Source organism: Melopsittacus undulatus, chromosome 3, assembly GCF_012275295.1.
Source record: "Melopsittacus undulatus isolate bMelUnd1 chromosome 3, bMelUnd1.mat.Z, whole genome shotgun sequence".
NCBI classification, from domain to species: domain Eukaryota; kingdom Metazoa; phylum Chordata; class Aves; order Psittaciformes; family Psittaculidae; genus Melopsittacus; species Melopsittacus undulatus.
The window spans coordinates 12,332,161-12,353,216 of NC_047529.1; the positions used below are offsets into that span (position 1 = coordinate 12,332,161).

The 21,056-nt window shown below is 49.7% G+C and overlaps 2 protein-coding genes across 4 annotated transcripts; one reads left to right on the forward strand and one right to left on the reverse strand.

The window, feature by feature from the left end:
- Window positions 1-244: 244 nt before the first annotated feature.
- On the forward strand, window positions 245-3,423 carry GINS1 (GINS complex subunit 1). Its single transcript, XM_034060640.1, has 7 exons — window positions 245-357; window positions 437-501; window positions 611-706; window positions 1,089-1,179; window positions 1,693-1,809; window positions 2,644-2,718; window positions 2,942-3,423. Exons 1-7 carry the CDS (start codon window positions 283-285, stop codon window positions 3,008-3,010), a joined length of 588 nt encoding a protein of 195 aa, XP_033916531.1. The 5' UTR covers window positions 245-282; the 3' UTR covers window positions 3,011-3,423.
- LOC106023432 (ninein-like protein) lies at window positions 1,302-20,215 on the reverse strand. 3 transcript variants are annotated; one of them, XM_031047536.2, is made up of 15 exons: window positions 20,025-20,215; window positions 19,695-19,830; window positions 19,474-19,611; window positions 19,112-19,250; window positions 18,345-18,455; window positions 17,650-17,739; window positions 15,763-15,859; window positions 15,120-15,259; window positions 10,083-10,190; window positions 7,638-7,889; window positions 6,407-6,619; window positions 5,965-6,081; window positions 5,631-5,871; window positions 4,939-5,148; window positions 1,302-2,697 (listed from the first exon to the last, which is right to left on the reverse strand). In XM_031047536.2, the coding sequence occupies exons 2-13, from the start codon at window positions 19,802-19,804 to the stop codon at window positions 5,683-5,685; spliced, it is 1,704 nt and encodes a 567-aa protein (XP_030903396.2). In that variant the 5' UTR covers window positions 19,805-19,830; window positions 20,025-20,215; the 3' UTR covers window positions 1,302-2,697; window positions 4,939-5,148; window positions 5,631-5,682. The 3 variants fall into 3 exon arrangements, with proteins under 3 accessions (XP_030903396.2, XP_033916530.1, XP_030903397.2); XM_034060639.1 differs by lacking the exon at window positions 10,083-10,190; XM_031047537.2 differs by lacking the exon at window positions 7,638-7,889.
- Window positions 20,216-21,056: the final 841 nt, after the last annotated feature.

A 21,056-nucleotide genomic window follows, 5' to 3' on the forward strand; every position in this document is an offset into this window, starting at 1 on the left:
ATTAATGGTTAATGTGGGAAAGGACCTAGGTCCTTTTCACCCAGCACAGGGGTTGTGCTGCCTTACCCCAAGCTTAGACTGGGGCTACCTGAGTCTGCGGCCGCTCAGCTACGGAAACCCCATCCCGCACCCGTGCAGAGCCCCGGCACAGCTCGCTGCACGTAACCGCGACAGTGTTTCCCGCGGGAGGCGCACAGCCCCGCGCTCCGTGAGGCCCCGCCCACAGCTCCCATTGGCTGCGGGGCTGCCCGGTTTTCCCGCGCGCGCGCTCGGCGGGGCGGCATGGCGGGGGAGCGGGCGGTGGGGCTGGTGCGGGAGCTGCACCGCACCACGGGCGGGAGCCTGCCGCCTTTCCGGGTGAGTGGGGCCGGGGCTGGAGGGGAGCGAACGGGCCCCGGCTGCGGCCCCCTCTCACTGACCCTGCCCCGTGTTGCAGACGGAGGAGCTGCGGCAGGCACTGGAGGAGATGCGGGCGCTGTACGAGCAGAACCAAGCGGATGTGTGAGTGTCGCGCCCGGTACCGGGGCGTCCTGTCCCGTCCTGCACAACCCGACCGTGTGCCCTTCTCTCCCAGCCGTCCCGCAGCTCTATAATGCGGCTCCTCCTCCAGGTCCGAAGCGAAGTCGGGACGCACGGACCTAATTTTCCTCATCCGGTTTCGGCACTGCTGCCTGCTCCGGAACCAGCGCTGCATCCTGGCCTACCTGTGAGTGCAGCGCGGAGCACGGGGAGCTACGGCGGGCATTCGGGGTCACAGAACGTAGCTTCTTCCCCACTGACAAGAGACAAGGTCCCGGAGCAGTGGGTATTGGGACACTCGGTTCCGGCGAGTGGTTCCCATAAGGGATGCAGTAGCAGGGCAGCTGCGGGACTGGCTCTCCTTGCGCTTGTTGCTGTGCCACGAAACGCTGGCCCTGTTTATTTCTTCTCTTTAAACGTTTTAATTACTGGATAGGTCCAAAATCGCATATTTTAAAGGAAGGTGGATGGAATGACCCAAGATTTTGCTCTGTGGTTTGTTGCCTGGAGATATTGCCGATGTTTGCCTCAGCAAAGATGCTGGGCTTGCCCCTTGTTTCTTTCCCCAGGTATGACCGGTTGCTGCGGATCCGAGCACTGAGGTGGGAGTGTGGTAGTGTCCTGCCAAATGCCATCCAGTTTCACATGTCAGCAGAGGAAGTGAGTCAGCCTTGTCTCTAAACTCTCCCTTTCTTTCCACTTATTCCTCCTGATGGGTTATCTATTTAGTAGAATAAAATAAGGTACAATTCCCCCACTATAAATATGACACTTAACGTGTCTTCCTGTAAACACCAATTTGTTTATTCATTGTCTATGGGTACAACCCCAAACAGATACCAAGTGCCAGTAATGCTGGGCACTTTCAAGGATTAGGTGGAAGATCAGACTCAAAGCCAACAGAACTAAGTCTTCCCATGCTGCTCTCAAATGCCATCTCTAGACCAATGTACAAAGATGCTTACATTAGCAGAATGTGCCCTGAATCCAGATTGCTCTCCATCTGTGGCAGTCTTTCCCTTAAGAAAAACTTGCATTCACCTTTGGCTGGTACAAACATGCTCTGGAACAATGGTATGACAGCACAGATAAACTGGGTATCACTCACTGGGGACCTCTCTTTCAGCATTAGCTGTTCAGCTTTGCCTGAGGAATCAATATTAATGTCTGCAGGTGGAATGGTTCAATCGGTACAAAAAGTCTCTGGCTACCTACATGAGGTCAGTAGGCGGAGAGGAAGGCCTGGACCTTACACAGGACATAAAACCTCCTAAAAGCCTGTACATTGAAGTAAGTGCAAATGGTTTCTGGTTTTGAACAAACTTTTTGCCCAAACATTGTTTTTTAGATAATTTCACCCCCATCCCAAGTCAGATCACTTGACAAAGCCTTCAAGAACACCAAAGCTTCCACAGGCTTCTACATTTTACCATTTACGTTCTACCATTAGCATTTTACTCCCTCTTCCACTGACTGCTCAAAGTCTGTTGAAAGATAGCATTTCTAGTCTGAAGGGAATTTGTGTGGTGGGGTGAGTGGTCTGAATCCCAATGAGAAGTTTTGCAGCATTTTGCAGAAACTTAACCAAATCTAGATCAACTAGAAACCTTGTTCCCATGCTAAGGACTGTCAATTGGTTTTCCTTGTTATTTTACGTGGACTTTGACACATGAAACTACAGATCTTTTTATACAATTGATAGAATAAAGCAAGAGCATGTGAAACATCCAAGTCAGTAGCTGAAATGCTCTATTCTGACATTCCCTTCAAAAGAAGATGTAGTGGCATCAACCTGCTCCTCAAGAGTTTCACAGTTAACAGTTCACCATTTTCTGGTATGTGTGTGGAAAAGTTCTGGAAATACTGCTGCTCCCCACATCGTGTCTCTTGTGCTGCTCTTCTTCTAGTCTCTGGAGGACTGGGCTCACTGGTGCTTCTTGGTCCAGGCAGAGGCAGGAGGAGAACATCAGGTAGAGTCTATAGAGCATGGGATCAGTCCAGTTGTGTATTTCTAGATCTGCTCCACATTGAGGCTCCAGCAGGCATGTGTTTTAAGTCAGCAGTGATGTCTGGTGTTTTCTGTGGGAGATCTGATGATCCAAGAGCTGCATTTCTGCTTTGCAGGTGCGGTGTTTAAGAGACTATGGAGAGTTTGAGGTTGATGACGGTACCACCATCCTGTTGAAGAAGAATAGCCAGGTACCCATGTCAAAAGTGTGTGGTCCTTTTCTTCCTTCCCTTTCACTCCCATGACATCCCTCTGCTTACCCCAGCTTCATGGCACACCAGTTTCTGCACACACAGCTCCTTGCACATGCTGCAAGCTGTCTCTGTGGCCCAGCTCTGAGCTGGTACCACAATGCAGTGGGCACACAGAACTCTGCCTGAGTTGCAAGGAAAGTTTGTCTATGTTTCTATGCAGCACTTCTTACCTCGCTGGAAATGTGAGCAGTTAATCAGACAAGGAATCCTCGAGCATGTTCTTTCATAAGCATGCAGGACAGAAGGGACAACCCTTGCTTGCCCACAGTGGGGATTCAACTCTGGTATGTGCAGGACTTCAGACACCTCAGCATTTCTGCAGTGCACACCCTGCGACTGTTCTTTGATACCTGACACTAAGATCAGCCCTGAGTTTATAAAGTATGCAAACCACACTGGCTGGCTCTTCTTGACCACAGGGTGCATCCTGGTAGTGTATCCATCCTGGGACTCCAGCACAGTGGGGATAGCACTGGGGGGTGAGGGGAGTCTGTCCAAGGCCCTCAGCTACAAGCAGGTTTTGTGAATGTGTTTTTGTCTGGAGCAGTTCTTTCTTCACACTGCATGTAAGTCACCAACCAGGTGGGCTCCAGAAGGCAGCTCCAAGATTGCAAAATAAAAACGGCTTCACCTTCAACTGAATGTTTTTCAAGAGTTTAACATTGTTTAAACACTCTGACCTTGTTCTCTGGCCCAACCCATCTGGACCATACAAGGCTGATGCTCAACTGGTTATTTAGGTGTCTCAGTGGAGCCGCTCTTCCAAGTGTCAGGATGAGGCTGCATAAGCTTTTCTAAGATACACATGAAGCCTTGACTCTCACCAGAAGCCTATAAATGTTTCTTAAGGTGCTGAGTGAATGAGCACTGGCTGCAGTTTGGGTCATGGGCCTCACAGAATCCCAAGGGTTGGAAGGGACCTCAAAAGATCATCTAGTCCAACCCCCCTGCAAGAGCAGGGTAACCTAGAGTACATCACACAGGAACTTGTCCAGGCGGGCCTTGAATATCTCCAATGTAGGAGACTCCACAACCCCCCTGGGCAACCTGTTCCTGTGCTCTGTCACTCTTACAGTAAAGTTCTTCCTGATGTTAACGTGGAACCTCCTATGCTCCAGTTTACACCCATTGCCCCTTGTCCTGTCACTGGATATCACTGAAAAAAAGCCCAGCTCCATCATCCTGACACCCACCCTTTACATATTTGTAAACATTGATGAGATCACCCCTCAGTCTCCTCCAAGCTAAAGAGACCCAGCTCCCTCAGCCTCTCCTCATAAGAGAGGTGTTCCACTCCCTTAATCATCTTTGTGGCTCTGCGCTGGGCTTTTTCAAGCAATTACCATGGTTTCTCCCAGCACACTTGGGCTGTGCATGTGTTCCTCTGGGAAGAATCACATTCTCCAGAGAATCATCTAGCAGGGCATAGGGATTATCTGGAGTAGGGATGGGTAAGGGAGCAGAGAGTTTTAAGGCTTCCACTTAGCACAGAGCAAGGCTGAAGAACTGCTCTCCCTGTTTGGTTTTCCTAATGGAGCTGCTCACTCTTGGGTAGCGGCTGAGGTAACACTTCCAAAAACATAAGCCCTAGGTAAGACTCTAGTCTCAGCATACATCCACCAGGCAGAAAAAAAACAGGCTTCGATCACAGATGCTTCCTCAGTCAGCCTTCACCCACCTCCTGTTACTGTCCCAGGGCCATGGAACTCCTCTGCCCTGGGAGGCTGGGACTTAAAAGCAGTGTCTGAGTTTCAGGTCAGCCAATTTATCCCCTTTTATTCTTGAACTACCAGCAACACCTTGATCTGTTTTTAAGCCCTCTTCTTTGTATTAACTTTGTCTAGCTTTGCTACCCTGATCCAGATAGGCTTGTGTAGTCTTTCTTGTACAGTGGTTTCTATAGTCCCCAAAATCCTAGGAGTCCTTTCAGAGCTAGTGGCAACCACAGCCCCTGCATAAATACCCTCTGCTCTGCACAGAGCAAGGCAAGGGCACTGGTGACAATGATGCAGAAGGTAACACAAGGGGCAGATAAAAAGTTTGGGCATTCACTGATGTGAATGCTTGGCTTTGTGACCTTTCAGACAACTTATTTTGGCAGTGCTCACTGCCAGTGTGAGGGACAACAAGGAAGGCAAGATGATGCAGTTCACTTACCATGTCTCCTGGTATCCTTTGAAGAAGAGCAGTACTCCTGATGATGGGTCACCAGCCCTGCCCCGAGCCTTGAAGGTTCAAACTGAAAGACTTTTCCCTCAGCCCTTCTGATCTGTTCACAGCAGCGGCAACAATCTGGTATCAGGTTGGTTTTGATCCTAGACTCAGGCTTTCAAAGAAGGGCCAGAGACTCCTAGAGCCCAAGAGAAGCTGTAGGGAATAAAAGTTTAACAACAGCTGGGGCAGGCTGCTGAAATACAGAGCAGATGGAGATGGCAGGAGGTACTGCAATACTGCAGACATTTTAATGCCACAATCCAGATTTCCTGTTTGGAGAAAGCCAAATGCAAGAACTTGCAAGCTCTCCTGCTCTGGGTTTTCAGTTGCAATAGCATGGCCCCAACAGCAGCCTTCCATAGAGAGCTTCTGCACCACCACTCAACCTGCTGGCAGAGTGCAGGCAGCTCCTGTGGATGGCTGCCCTGAGGCAGACCTGAGTTACAACAGCACACTGCCACTGAGAAAGGCACCAACGCTGGTGCTTTCAGTAGGAAAATACAGCCATCCACAGGATCAATTTTTTTGAAGGACTCTGTCTGGTTTCTTCATTTTCTACTTTCTACCCAGGAAAATCCTGACAAGACCAGAGACGAAAAGGCTTATTTCCCAACTCGGACATAGCTCTTCCATACCTGACAAACCCTGGCCAGGACCAGGGACAAGGCTGCCACAGCACGCGCCCTATCACCCACTCAAAGATGCTGGTGTGATTTTTCCAATGAGCTGCTTCAGAGCTGAGGCTTGCTCCTCCAACAGCTGGTTCTTCTCCTCAGTGCTCTTCTGCTTCAGCTCAGCTGTCTGCAGGGCCATTGTAACCCCCCTGTTCTCCTCACGGAGGTCTTCGATCAGCAGTTTGTTCCTGGAGAGCTGGGCCTACAGCAAGGACAGGAGGCTCAACGTTCACCATCCCCATTCTGGGGTCCCAGCTAGGCAGGAACATACAGCACTAACCCCTCTTCCACTCACCTGGGCATCTTTAAGCTGAGCTGCTCTCTCTACCAGCACAGCTTCAGTACTCCTGAGGTTGTGCTCTAGCGCCTCTGCCTGCTCCATAGCTGCCTTCAGCAGACACTCATGTTCCTCCTGCAGTAGACAACAAAGACTCATATTGGGTTGTTCCCAGGCAATCCAGGACCATCGATTTCCCCAGGGCCCTGCTCACAGATATTCAAACTCTGAAGGAGAGCATGAGGGGATCAGCCTGGGGTAGGTGGATTAGAGGGGAGGGTTCCTGTTTGAGTATAGGGCTGTGACTACGTTCATGTGGAATGAAAACTGCAGCTGCATGTTGAAAATAAAGTGCATTTTCCACATAGGTTTTTGATATACCCAAACCTCTGGTGGCTTCCAGGCTGGGAGTGCGCCCTCCCTGTTACCCTTGACTGAGTTCCCGCAATTCCCTGCTTACCTGAGTCCTGAGCAGCTGCCTGCATGTCTGCTCAGCCTGCCGGTGGAGGCTTTCCTGGAGCTGCTGAGCCTTGCATTGTTCTGCTCTCAAGCTGGTTTGCAGCTCCTCAAAGTGCTTCCTTGGCACCATGTTGTTCATCTGGGCCTTGACCTGCTGCAACTGCAGAGCGTGCTGAGTCTGAGCCAGGCTCAGGCTTGCTTTGGCTTCTAAAAGCTGCAACACAGAAAGGCCAATAGCTGGTTACAGCTTTTTGCCAGCAATGGGACAGGCCCAGGGTGTGCTGAAGGTGAGAGGAGAGGTTGGGAAGCACCCTCAGCCCCCGCTTGGCTCTCACACCAACATGGCCACAGCAGAGCAGCAGGACCATGGGAGTGGTGTGTGCTGTGCAGCCTACAAAGCCAGAATGGAGATCACAGAGAGCTGCAGGAGAAACAGGGACCAGTTGCTGAGGGATGTTCCCCTTGCTGAGCAGCAAGAAGCAGGAGTTACTGGTGGGATCCTATGGGAGGAAGTCCTAGCTTCAAGTGATGCAATGGCAGGAGACAGAGGGGGCTGCTCGCTTGCATTTGTTCTGAGATACATCACAGGCAAGCTGGGCTTCAATCACTGCCTGTACATTATGCCCTCTCCTTCCTGCCACTATCAAAAGGGGAAGCAAGTTTGGTCCACCTTTGCTCTAGGAGTGGCTGGCACAAGCTGTACTCTGGAAAGCCAGTCACTGAGCCTTTTCCCAGGGTAGAAAGCAGAAGGATATTAACACATTTGGAGGTTTCTCACATTGGCTTTCCTTTGTCCTAGTGGTCCTTGTTTGCCTGCTCTGACTTCCCCCACCTCAGACATGGCCTGCCTGGCCCCTGTCACCCCTGCCCAGTCCCTGCCTGATCCTGCCACCCCTCTAATTCCTCTGTCATCTGAGCCATGGGGAAACCACAGCTCCCAGCACTCGTGAATGAGCCACCTTCACTCAGCCTCCATCTCCTCTGCCCAGCCAGCCTGCACAGGACAAGGACAGAGGAAACAGGGTCAGCTGCAAGTAAGGACTTATCCCAGATGCACCTGAACTTGCTTCAGACACATCTGAGTGGGAGGGTGAGTCCTCTGTTCCTCACAAAAAGGAAGAGGACACTCTTTTCTGCCTGGGGAAGGCATCCAATACAACCCCGAGCTGGGCAATACCAACATCACAGGGACCACTCAGCAGCCACTCTGTCACCAACTAAATGACAGTCACCTTCTCCTGCGAGGCCCTGAGCTGCTGTTGAAGCAGCTCCATCTCCATCCAACATGCTGCATGCTGCTGGTGGTGCTCCAGCCTTGCAGCCGTCTCTGCTCCTCGTAGCCACTCAGCCTCTGCAAGCCTCTGGCTCCACAATGGGATGGTGTCAGGGCCAGCACCATGGCCAGCCTGGTGTTTAGTGACTTCACTGCCCAGTCGACACATCCTTACATTGAGGTGGGAGATCTCCCTGCTGCTCTTCTCACTCTGGAAAAGGTTGAGGAAAAAGAAACCAATTCATGCACAGAGGCTTGGGGTGGGGTGAGAGGCAGCAGAGACAACCTGTCCCATACTGTCCCCACGGGGTTTCCAATCAGGAACACAGCTGTTGCTGCAGGGCTTTGTGGGCACTCAGGACAAGAGCCCTCATTTCACACCCTGACCAAAGCAGCATAACATTCGAGGTGAGAAATTCCTCAACAGATGGAATCTCTGGAGGAAGTCTCTGGGGGGTGTCCCTGAGGACAAGGGATTCTCCCCCTCTACTCTGCTCTTGTGAGACCCCCCCACCCCAGTGCTGCATCTAGCTCTGCAGGCAACAACACAAGAGGGACGTGGACCTGCTCAAGCGAGTCCAGAGGAAGCCACAGAGATGTTCCATGGGCAGAAGCACCTCTGCTACAGAAACTGGCTGAGAGTTGGGCTTGTTCAGCCTGAAGAAGGCTCCGAGCAGCTTCTAGTGCCTAAAGGGGCCTTTTACAAGGGGGATAGTGACAGGTCTAGCGGAAGGTGTCCCTGCCTATGGCAGGGGTTGGAACTAAAATGACCTTTAAGGTCCCTTCCAACCCAAATCATTCTGTGATTTCATGATGTTTAATAGAAATATTTAGACTGGAAAGAATACAGTATGAATGGACACGTACATGTGTGAAAGTACCAGACAAAGGAGCAGAGTAAGGCTTACAAGAGCAGCGTGCATCAATGCTAAAGGGTATCCACCCCTTATACATTGCTCCTAGGACACTATCCCTAGCAGTAATGCTGAACAATGTGCAGTTTGCCCCATGCTCTGACCAGACCACTGCACAGATGTCAGGAGAAAGTTTGCATCTAACAGCAGGGCAGCAACACACCCTACACCCCATTCCTCTGCTAGCATCCTAGGAAAATGGGCAACCAACAGAGCTTTGCTCCCAAAGCAGAAAAAGCAAACAGGCAGCAGGTTTGTGGCTGATAATTAATGGAAGATGTAACCAGCAAGGGCCAGCAAAAGCCACACTGCTGCAGCTGAAGGCCCCAGAGAGTACGAAAGACATGTCCAAAAAACAGGTTGTGGTTCCCAGGCATGAACAAACAGCCTGCAACCCTCATCCATGTTGCACACAAACAATCCTGGCCAGGCCTTGTGTGCACACATGTCCAAGGGCTTGTTAGCAGGTGTGTTTGTGGCTGGGAGTGCGCAAAACCTCTACAAGGAAGAGTGCAAGTAGGTAAAGAGAACCTCATTAGAGATTTTGTAGTAACACCTTCTGTAAGACCTTCACTGGCTTTTGTCACTCAAATTGTCTCTACTTGACAAGCTATAAAATAAAGTTGGCTTTTCAAAGCAAGACTGGGTTTGAATGTTCGAGACAAACATTCCCATTCTCTATAAGCACATTTAGGCCTTGTCCTCCTAAATCCTTCAGCCAAGAGCCTGTCAGTGTTAACAGCTTCTTACCAACACTGTTAACTCTGGTCTTTCAGCCAGTTCCTCCAAATTCTCTCTGCCTAACTCACTCATGTGCTTCCTGTCAGGGAGAGGAAAATTATGAGCTTCAAGCCAGAGACCAGGAAACCATGTGCCCCCAGAGAAGGGCCTCATTCTGGGGAGCCACATATCTGGTTTTAGCTTGCAAGAGGAAGCAAAGACAGGCCATACAGATACGGGTCAGGTGTCTCTGCTCCAACAGGTTGCTCAGCCCAACCCAGGGCAGACAGCCGGGGACACCCAAAGTCCTACAGCACTCTCAGAGACCTAAAAATCAGGGGGTGAAGAACAGTAGGTGAGCCATCTTAGCCGAGTCCTGGGACTATCCACACCAGAAACATGGCTCTCCTTGGATTTATGGTTCAGTGAGTGACCCTAGTACCTATCTCAAGCTCCCTTAAGGCAGCAGCAGGCCAACATGCTTGTGTAGTGAAGAAGCCCATTGTTTCCTCCATCAGCATACCTATCCTCACAGCCTTTCCCAAACCCAGCTCTGGTTCCTGTGCTCTGACCTCCCCGAGCCTGTCCCAGCACTGGCTGCTTTTAAGTGAGCAAAGGGTGTGAGAGTGCTGGCTTGCTCAGAAACAAGAAAACAGAAGGCAGGAACAAAAGTCAGCTGAAATCTGGTAAATGCACCTGAGTGGCTGCTCCTTTTACATGCATCAGTTCTCCACCCACTTGCAGCTTCCTACAGCTGGCTCCTCTCTTACCCATTGTGTTCGCTGCCCTTCTCCTTTGCCAGCCTCAGCTCTTGCTGAAGTCTCCCAAGTTGACTTTTCAGCATGCTGTTCTCCTCCAGCAGCTGGCACAGCTCTTCCCTGCAGGGAGAGACAGCAGTGTGAGAACACCTTGCAAAAGCCCAGTTTGATCTTGGCATTCTACACTGGCTCCCTGCTCCATCCCCATTTGACTTGCAAGGACAGCAGGAACTAAAGAAATCTGAGAACCAACCATCCAATAACTCATGCAAAATGTGGGGACAATCAAGAGACTGGCAGAGAAGGAACAGGTCTTCAAGAGAGGGGGAATAAAGGTGAATAAGGACAAAAGGCATCAGACTCTCAATTTTTTGGCTTCCAGCTGGCTGAAATTATTTTGCAGGCCTGCCAAGAAGTAGAAACTAAGAGATCTGGCTGATTAAGACACACCAAGACTTCACTAAGGATAACCAGGTGGTAAGTCCAACCCTTCAACTGCAATAAAGCCACACCTGGGTAAGCCAGCCTGCTTATGCAGCCTTAGTGATTTTACATTGCTGGATGCAACAGCTATGACCCCAAAGCCAAGGCAGCCTCTATGCCTCATTATCCTTCCATCCCTACTGGTATCCCAGTCTCCCATGAGGCCACAGATACTGGAACTTGTGTGTAGGAAGCTCAGTCCTGTGTCAATCAGTCATATCTAACAGCTACTGCTAAACCCCATACAGGACCCAAATCCCTCAGGGAGAAGGGCAGGACAATGGACTGTCCATCGTGGACAGCATTGCAGTTTGTGGTGTTGCATGTGTGAAGCAGAGGGGCTGAGTGGGGAAGTTCTTCCTCTCTTGTGCAAGAGGGAGCACATAGGCTGTGAGCTGCTTGCTCCCTCTGCTTGGCAGGGTGCTCCTCACAGCAGCTGCTTTACAAGTCAGTTTCACATCAGGATTCACATGCTGTGCTTCCCGTGGCAGCTCCAGCATCCCACAGACAGCAGTACAAGGCAGAGGAGACAAATGCACAGCCAGCTACAGCCACATTATCGCATCCCAGCTCTCTGACCACACTCCCGTGGTTAGTAAAAGGCATGCGGGGTACAGCAAGAACATTGCTGCTAGAGAGTGTCAAGAGAGAACACAGCTGCTGTTAGAGTGTCTTTGGACCATCATGTTGTTAAGCAGCTTCATGTTTCACAAGGCATCTGCTTTTCTTCAGCAGCAGCACAGTTCTGCAAACCTGCCGCTCTCTTGAGCTCTGGGTCATTTTCCAAGCAGTGCACATGTTTCAGCTACATCGGCTCCAGTTTCCCCCCTTTCCTTTCCCTTTTCAGCTCAATTTTGACAGCCTGAATGTCATGTTTCTTTCTATGCTGCTGTGGCACTCTGCCTCCCAGGGCTGTTTTCCCTCTTGTTGCCCTTCAGACATACTGCTTTTGTCTGCTATGTGAAGGAAGACATTTAACTTTGCTGTTTCTGCCTCCTTCCCAAGCACATTCCCTTGTCTATCAAGATTTCATTTCTCCTTGACAAAAGCTTTCTGCTTTGTCTCCAGCTTCTAGATTGAGCAGGCCATTCACTGCAACAGATGTCTGCACTGGTCCATCCATCACAGTGTTTTCGTTTCTTCTCTGTTCCTTTGGTGCTAAAGTTGCAACAGGCAGGAAACTTTGGTCCACCTGCTCATCTGAGCCTTGGGGATGTACTCCTTTTGCCCCAGAGGGCAGCCCCCCAGAGACCTTGTCCCTTCCAGCACCTGAGCTGTGAGCCCCATGATCTCTGCGTTATTCCTGTTTCATCTCAGTGCTTTTTCTCTTTTCTTTCACAGCAGCCAGCATTTCACACATCTTAACTTGCTCCTCATTAACCTTCTCTTCCAATTTTAGCTGCGTCTTCTTCCACAGAAACCATGTCCTTTTCCTTCCGCTTCCATTGCTGCCTCTCCTGGGGTCCTGAGGTCCTGGCCTTGCAGCCTTTATCATTGGGAAACCACCTTCTCTCGCACCAATGCTGCTGCTACAGAGCCTTACAGCTGTTGTGACACAGGCATTCACTCATATCAGCTCTTGATCATGCTCAACCTCTGCTCAACCCTTTTCCAAAAGATAAAAGCCATTTTGCTGACCTGGATTTGATAACACAGCTTGAGGAACTCAGCCAGCTTCAGAATATACTTTTGCTGGAGAGGCAACGAGTTTTCTTTACGTTGCAAAGTCAAGGTAGTTACCTAAACATTACAGAAAGTTCCCACACCACTTCTCACTCATCCATCAGATGCTTTCCAACAACTCTGAAAACTCCCTGCTACAGCCAGTCCCTCCACCAGTCACCAGAGATGGGTTTGTTCCCCTGGTCTGACACAAACTTCAGTGGCCACCTCCTTTCTCCCACACTTACCATGTATCTCAGCTCCTCATTCCTAAAAGAGGGATGATGACTTAGTAAAACCCTCTGTTTTGGTTATGGCCAAAGGGGACATACACCAGGGAAGAGGCAGGAGGAAAGCCTAAGGGTAGTGGTGGGGTGCGGTGGGAGGCAAGAGGGGGCAGGCATGGACAGGGAAGTTTCCTATTCAATTCTCCTTCAGTCTCCTCTGCAAGGCCATTCTGGCCCCCCGGGTAGTTTGCAGAACTAGCACCAAAAGCACAAGAAGGGAAAGATGAACAGCCATTTAGTGACAACTTTACCCTCCCACAAGCCAGTCTGTTTTGCTATAAAGAGAAATTTAAGCTATTTTTTGCTGCTTTAAAGACAGCCAGTTGCGATGATCTAGCAAGTAGGTGCAAGTTTGCTGAAGGACCAAGAAAGAGAAGAAATACCAAGAAAACGCTGATGAAAGCTCTCACTCCTCCCACTGTTTTGAGGTACAATCTTTGGTGGGCACTGACTCTGACGCAAGCTTGTGGAACAAGCAGGGAAACTTAAGTCTTGAAATATCAAACATTCACTTAAGGCGAGTTCAGACACCACATTACAAACAGATGCAGCCCTGCAATACAGTCCAAATTTTCTTCCAAATTAAAGCAGTTATCCATCCTCAGGAGGAATCAGCCCAACCTACTCTGGTATGAGCAGGGGATGCACCCCTAGTCTCCCTCTCAGCCAGAGAAAGAGAACAGTGCCAGACCTCAGGCTCTCTCTGTTCCTGCACTACATCCTCGCTCTCCTCCCTCCTGGTCCAGCTGCTGCCCTGGATGGTAAATGTCTTCAGTGTGCTGCTGTCCCACCCTGGACTGCTCCACCTCAAACCTCTCCTCCAGCTCCAGGCTCCACACACATTTTGCTCTTTCAGGTGACCAATTACAGCCCAGCACTTTGCAAGTGTTTCTTCCAGGTCTCTTTTCTGGTCTTCCATCTTGCATATCTCAGTCCTGAGGCTTTCCTCACTGTCCCTCCTCTTTCTCTCAAAGTTTTTCGTCATTATCTTGATTTTCTCTTTATAATAGTTTATCTGTTGGGAGGAAACAGGATTTGGGTATTAGCACCATAATCCTGAGAGCTCCCCTCTCCTCCAGTCTCTGCTCAGATTAACCTATTGATCCCTCTCAACAGAGGACACTCTTCAGGCAGTTCTAGGCCCTACTGAACTTAGGGCAATAATCAAGTCTCATGCAACAGCCTCTAATAAGCAGGTATTGGTGGATCCCAGCTTTTCGCAACAACCTTCTTCCTTGTCCTTGTTTGTAAGGGACCCCAGAGAAGAGAAGGTAGGTGTGAGGGCATCATCTGCCTCTGCTCCTCATATCACAGAATCATAGAATAGTTAGGGTTGGAAAGGACCTCAAGATCATCTAGTTCCAACCCCCCTGCCATGGGCAGGGACACCTCACACTAAACCGTATCACCCAAGGCTTCATCCAACCTGGCCTTGAACACTGCCAGGGATGGAGCATTCACTACCTCCCTTGGCAACCCATTCCAGTACCTCACCACCCCAACAGTAAAGAATTTCTTCCTTATATCAAATCTAAACCTCTGCTGTTTAAGTTTCACCCAGTTACCCCTTGTCTCGCTACAGTCCCTAATAAATAGTCCCTCACCAGCATCCCTGTAGGCCCCCTTCAGATACTGGAAGGCTGCTATGAGGTCTCCACACAGCCTTCTCTTCTCCAGGCTGAACAGCCCCAACTTTCTCAGCATCTCTTCATATGGGAGGTGCTCCAGTCCCCTGATCATCCTTGTGGCCTCCTCTGGACTTGTTCCAACAGTTCCATGTCCTTTTTATGTTGAGGACACCAGAACTGCACACAATACTCCAAGTGAGGTCTCACAAGAGCAGAGTAGAGGGGCAGGATCATCTCCTTCGACCTGCTGGTCCTCCAACCCACAGAGTGGTTCTTTGTCAAGATGTGGTGGTGAACAGGTGCTGCTCCCCACAGCTTCCCTGTAAATGATGGAAACTCCAGGATTTGTTCTGCACAAAGGCAGGACTACAAAGCAGGCAGAAGATCTGCAAACAGCTTTGTGTGCCTTAAATTCTGCATCACCTGTGACAGTCTAGGATTCACTCCTATAGTGCTGCAGTGGAAACCCAGCAAGCATCCCTGACCTCCCAGTTCAGCAGCAAAAGCAGGAGTGAAAGTGGAAACTGAGGACTCTCACATGAGCACTCACTGCTGTCTAGAGTCCAGTGTGGCTGGGCTCACACTGTCAACTTAGGCAAGCAGGTTAAAAGTGTGCTGCAAGCCCAGGGAGACAGGGCTCTAACACCCACCATGCTCTCAGGAGATAACTTTCTGTTTCACATCTTAGTCCTGTAACTGGTTTTACTGTGACAGCAACACTGAGTAATCTCTGGCTCCCCATAAAGAGCAAGACCCACACAAGTATTCTGCAGGGTGATATGAGATTTCCACAAAGCCTTTGCCAGCCAGTGAGGGCTTCAAATCCTCCTACCAGCTAAGAGAAGCACATGCTCCCAGCAGAAAGACAAGGTATCACTCTGCTCCCCAGCCTGAACCCTCCAGCAGACACCCCATCAGCCACACTGTAGCAGGGTGCTTGCCAAGCAGTTGTGCCAAGAAGTCAGGAAATTTCCCCCCACTCCCCTCACCTTCATTTCCAGCTGCACCTTCAAGTCCCGCATCTGCTCTTGGAGCTGCTCCATTGAGAGTGATGTCTCTGTGCACGCAGAAGTGGGATGCAGAGGGCTGGGATGGGGGCACACAGGAGAAGAGTCCTGTGAAGACAGGCCTACAAGACAAGACAAGACAGGGCTGGCTGTCCTGATCAGGATGGCTGCAACTTCATCTAGGCAAGCCCATGCAACCCCAGAAGACAGAGATCTCCCATCTATCTGGCAACCAGTCTCAGGGCTGAATCGCCCCTTTGGGCCAGAAGGTTTTTTCCTAATGCTCAAACTAACCTCACAACCCACAGTTTGGGGCTACTTCCTCTTCATCATACTGTGTTTCTTCAACATTCGTAACAGTGAAGATCTTCCTGTTCACTCCCAGCTGCCTAGTCCACAGGTCACAATCACCAGCCTTCAAGATGGAAGAGCCTCCTTTGCCCTATCTCCCTCTTCCTCACCACCCATTACCCCCTTCTTCCCTCCCATGGCTGCCCAATACCAGAACTGGAAGCAGCAGCTCAGGCACAACAAACCATCACATACACCCATGGAAACTCCAATCTGGAGAGGACCTTGTTCTTGCTGAGAAGATGGAGAGGCATCAAACACTCTTCCATCTTACCTCCTGCTGGCAGCCCTCTCTCAGCCCTGCTCTCCTGTAGTTGCAGATACAGCCTTTCCAGCTCCCTTTGCAGCAATCCATTCTGGTCCCACAGCACCTGAAGCAGAGACTGATGTAGCTACAAAGCTCCGCAGGGCTGCAGGGGGTTGAGCACCCATGGCTCTCAACAGCCATGTGTACTCAGAGGACCTTGCAGGATGAAGTGCATAGTCCCCTCACCAGCACAGTCAGAATTAGGCAGAATAATCCTTCATTCCCAAACAGGCAGAAATTAGAGATTTTGGAAGAGACAGGAAAAAAAAAAATACAAGCCCACATGACTGTGACTACCATCATTACACAATGTAAAGCACAAAGAGCCACAAGCAACTGCCCCTGCATGCAAAATCACACAATACCACGGGTTTCTGCAGACACCTCGGAAGGCTGGACCTCCTGAGACCCCTCCTCACCTAAACACAACCAGTGCTAGTGAACAACACACAAGAAACACCATGATCTCAGCATGACTCCTTACATAGCCCAGAGGTTTGTGCTACATCCTCAAGACATTCCTGTGGGTATCTGGGCTAGCCAACAAGCATTACTGTACACAGATAAAGCAAGAGCAGTATTTGCAGTGAGACAAGTCCCACAGGGCTCAGGAAGGGAACATTTCCAGGCTCTGAATTTTCCACTTTGAGCAGACATCAAATTATATCCCATATGCTGGCACCCAGGAAAATGATGGAGACTGGACAACAATATTTCCAAAGATCCCCAGTAATAAATACTATTAAGTGGATCTAGACGAATGTAAACACAACTTGTTTAACCTCCATTCTAGACAAGAGAGCAGAGGAGATGGGGGGCTGACAGCATCCAACAAGGATAAACCTGTTCCTCCATCAGCATTCTCACAGGCAACTCTGGGGCTGCTCAATGGGAGGAAAAACTGCAGCACAGAGCATCTTCAACCCTCTGGTGCCACCTGGAGCAATGTTGCACTGGGTAGTGCTCCAGCATGTTTGCCTTTAATTACAGCTTCAGGAGTCTGCTGTATCCATGAAATGGCTTCGCTGAAACTACAGATTTCTGCCCCTGCTGGGGGGATTTGGTAACTCGTCTCTGCTCAGCGGTGCTCCCCAGTCACACACAGCACTTGGAAACAAACGGACAATGCAATAAGCGCAGGACTCAGGAGTCAAGGCACAGAGCATCCAGCAACTCACAACATGCAAGATACACAAGAGAAGAGAAGGGAAATGGAGGCGGTGCTCACTTCCCAGAAAGCCCAAAGCTCTGAGCAGGGACACAACACCCTGCAGAAAATACAATACACACACCACCAATGCCTGGGCCACACACATACACCAGGTGTGTGCTCAGGACAAGCTCACCTTGACTCTCTAGCAAAGCCCAGCAGCAACAATTTTTGTAGGGGTTGTTAAAATGTGGGCAAAAAGGAAGAAGGGAAAACCAAAAAGATAGAAGAATTTAGCTGACAACATGCTTTCCAAAGAGGAAGAACAGCACTCTCCTTGCATTTGAGAAGAAATGCAAGAGCCCACGGTGGTCTGTCCCCATACACAGAACTACACTGTTCCCAGACAATAAGCCTGTGGCTACAGGATGGCAGGAAAGGAAGAATTTACAATCCAGCCGTACTTCCTCCTGCCAGTATACCAGGAAGGGAACAACCCCATGGAGAGCTGCAGAAGGAGACAGACTGCTTTACTGGGGGCACTGTTGTAACCTGCCTCCTGGTAAAGGACTCTGAGCAAGACAGGAGGGATTCCCCTCTGCACTCTGATCAGTGCTGCCTCCTAACTCTCTCCCAGGCCAAGGGACATGCTGATGGGAGCTGTGCTTTCACAACAGCTCTGCTGGAGAGCTGCCCATCTGTACCTGGCACTGCCGCTCGTACTCCAGGACAATCTCTGCGAAGCACTCACTCTGGTTCAGGAGCTCTGGACTGTGGGACTCCACCTGGCCCAGCTGCACAAGCACAGGGAAACATCATCAAGGAAATTATCACCTCTCCAAATGGAGAGCCATAAGCTCACAGTGCTACACCCTACATAGATTCAGTGGAGGGGTTCATATGGACACCTGTGGGATGGGTCAGATGCAGAAAGAGGAAAAGCATTTTCCTTCATGTATGAGACACCAAACTGCAGGCAGGCAGCTTTCCCAAACTGCCTAACAAGATCACAGATTCATTTCTCTCCACAGATGCATTTTATCAGGTGCCTTTCTGGAGTGGAAGACACTAAAAGTAACCACTTACATCAATACTTGTGAAAGATTTTCTTTTCTGGAAACCAAACTCTGAAGTCCTTCACCTGAAGACTGCAGATTAGTAGAATTTTCTGCAATTGCAAACTTTGCTAATCCTTTTTCTTTTTTTTCAAGCTTCAAAAGGCCTAAGTTAAAAGCCAGTATTTTTTCTTTCCCAGTTGCCATTAATGTGTAGGAGAATTTGAAGAGGGGGAGACCATAGCAACTGACCCAAAATACACAAGATTTCACAGGAAAAAGCCAATCTTTCAATGAGTTCCTCTAAAGTTCCTATTTAACTGCAATAGAGAAAGAAAGGCTACCTTGTCCTTCACAACACAGTTGAGCTCTTTCTGCAACTCCAACACCAGCTTCTCAGAGGCTGCCAGTTTCTCAGCCATCTCCGTGACCTTGTTTTGCAGCTGTATGTTCTCCTGCAGACAAAGAGGAGAAGATTTTTGGGATGTTGTGGGTCCTCACATTGCAGGAGGGGTTCACCAGCCACAGGTCTTCAGCAGGAAGCTGTAAAACAACTGGCATGCCAAACACAGCACAGCTCCCAGGAGATCCTGCTTCTGCCAGCATATTGCTGACATGCATCACATGGGCTGGTGTTTGATTTATCTCCAAAGGACAGACATAGGAGTGGGTTTTGCAGTGTAAGAGCTCACAGCCCCACAGGCCCATCTCCACCTCTGCTTCACAAAACTATGCTTTCCCCATGGCCAACAAAGGCAGCAAGTCCTGAGCTGTCTGCATCTGTACTTGTACACTGAACAGCACTGGGAAAATCCCAGGCACATGTACAGTACCACCTTTGCTTTTGGCGTGGTCCCTGGCACAATTTTAGCCTCAGCCATCAGGTTTCCAGGTATTGGCAAGGGCCAAACCACTCCTGACAGACAACATGGGTGTTTAATAATGTCATGGGAAGGGAAAAAGTTCTGTATTAAATTCAACAGTATGGATGTGCCTGATGACTTTTCTGCATAAAACTTCTTCTTTCCCAGCAACCATTCATCTATATCAGCACCTCTGCTTCACCTCCTCTGAAGAAGTGAAGATGTTTCATCAGGCCAGTTCTACTTACCTTCATGGTGTGCTTCAGTTTCCCTTGCCAGCTGGCCTCTTTGCCTTGGAACAGCTGTGTATCAGCCTCCAGCTTTGCTTGGTGACTGACTGCTTGCTGCAAAAGCAGATCTTTTGCCTCTGTTTCTGCCTGAAAATCCCTGCGGGGAAAAAGCAACATGGCTGGGGCACCTGGAGTGTGATCTCAGATGGTCACAAGGTCCAGACACCCCCTCTCAGTAAACCGTATGGGGCTTCAAGGACTTCTTTCTCTGCCACTGACACAATGGCAAAACAAGTGGGAGATTCATAAAGGGATGGGAGGGAGAGGCTGCAGGGAACAAGAAAACATTTTCACTGCTCCACCAAAAGGACTCCTCCTACCTGAGCTTGCTCTGGGTGTGCTCAAGAGTGACGTACTGCTCGTCCAACTCCCTGCTGAGATGCAGGCAGCGTCTCTCCGCTTTCTCCAAGTCCAGCCTCGCCTTGTCCCTCTCCCTGGCGATCTGCCTCACCTGGATCCTGCAGGCATGGTGAGCACTGCATTAAGAAACATCTCAAGCACCCCAGAGAAGGCCTTTTTTTACAGGGAGCAATACTCTTACTTGAGGCACTGCAGTTTGTATCTGTAGGACATGAGAGCTGCACACTGAAGCCCACTCCTGGAAACCATGAGTGTGTTGTCCAACGCTGCAGGCAGCTCTGCCAGGCTCATCTGCTTCTCCACATGCTACTCAACCTCTGCAAGGACAGCACAGCCTGAAATCACTCTCTCCCTCTTCTAACAGTGCAACAGGACTTCTTTTGTTACACCATTTCACCACCCTCCAGTCTTTCAGAGATCTCCCTCCCATCTCACAGATAGGCTTAGATCACATTTACCCCAGATTTTCCCGAGCCCTAGGGTGGCCAAATCCTACCACTCCATCACGAACCTGACTGCAAGTGCTTCGTCCACCTTGGCTGCCTGTTTGCTGAAATGCCTTGCTGCTCACTTCACCCACCAAGACAGCACCAGAGACCTTGAGGATCTCCTCTAATTTCTTCCAGGGCTCACACAGCAATAAGATCAGGCTTTGCAAATCTAGTGCTGATGCTGGAAGGATGTGCTGCTTCCCTGTGCACTCTCCTCTGAGGACAAAAGTAGCAGAGGTAAGTCAGTGGGGCAAAATTGGTAGTGAAAAACTGACAGCTCTGGATACTGAAAGGAACCCCATCAGTATTAGAGAATGCTCTAGAAACAACCCCAGGTTGTCAGGAAGGAGATGTCCTGAGCTGCCTTTAAGGCAGCCATAGGGAGCAGTTTGGCAGGCACAGACCATGTGCTTTTGTCTCCCTGCTAAGCAATGAAAACTCAGTACTCACAAGAAAGCCCAACATGGAACATGAGAATGTCTCGTGAAAGCTGTCAGACTGGGATGGCCAGACCACATTCTGTTTGCTCTAGAAGCTAAATTTGGGCTGAGATCATCTTCAAAGGTAAATGAGATTCAGCCAAGCTGAATTGAAAAGCAGAACCCAGGAAGCCAATACAGAACTGGTAACATCTCCCAAAGGCACTGATTTCATACAAGGCTTGAAGGAGCCTATCTTCAGAGAACTCATACCTCAAAGTATTTAGCCAAAAGAACATGAAACAATTTTTTTTTTAATTTTTCTATTTTTTTAACAGTTTAACAGTTTTGCTCAGGACCCTGTGTGGAGCTGTCCTGGCTGGCAGGGCGATGACAGCCAACCCACAGCACATTCCAGAGTCGCAGATCATAGAACCATAAATCAACTGGGTTGGAAAAGGCCTTTAAGATCATCAACTCCAAATGTTACCCTAGCACTACCAAGGCCACCACTAAACCACGTCACTGAGAGCATCATCCACAGTTTTTGAACACTTCCAGGGACTGTGATTCCACCACTGCCCTGGGCAGCCTGTTCCAATGCCTGAGCACCTTTTCGGAGAAAAATTTTTC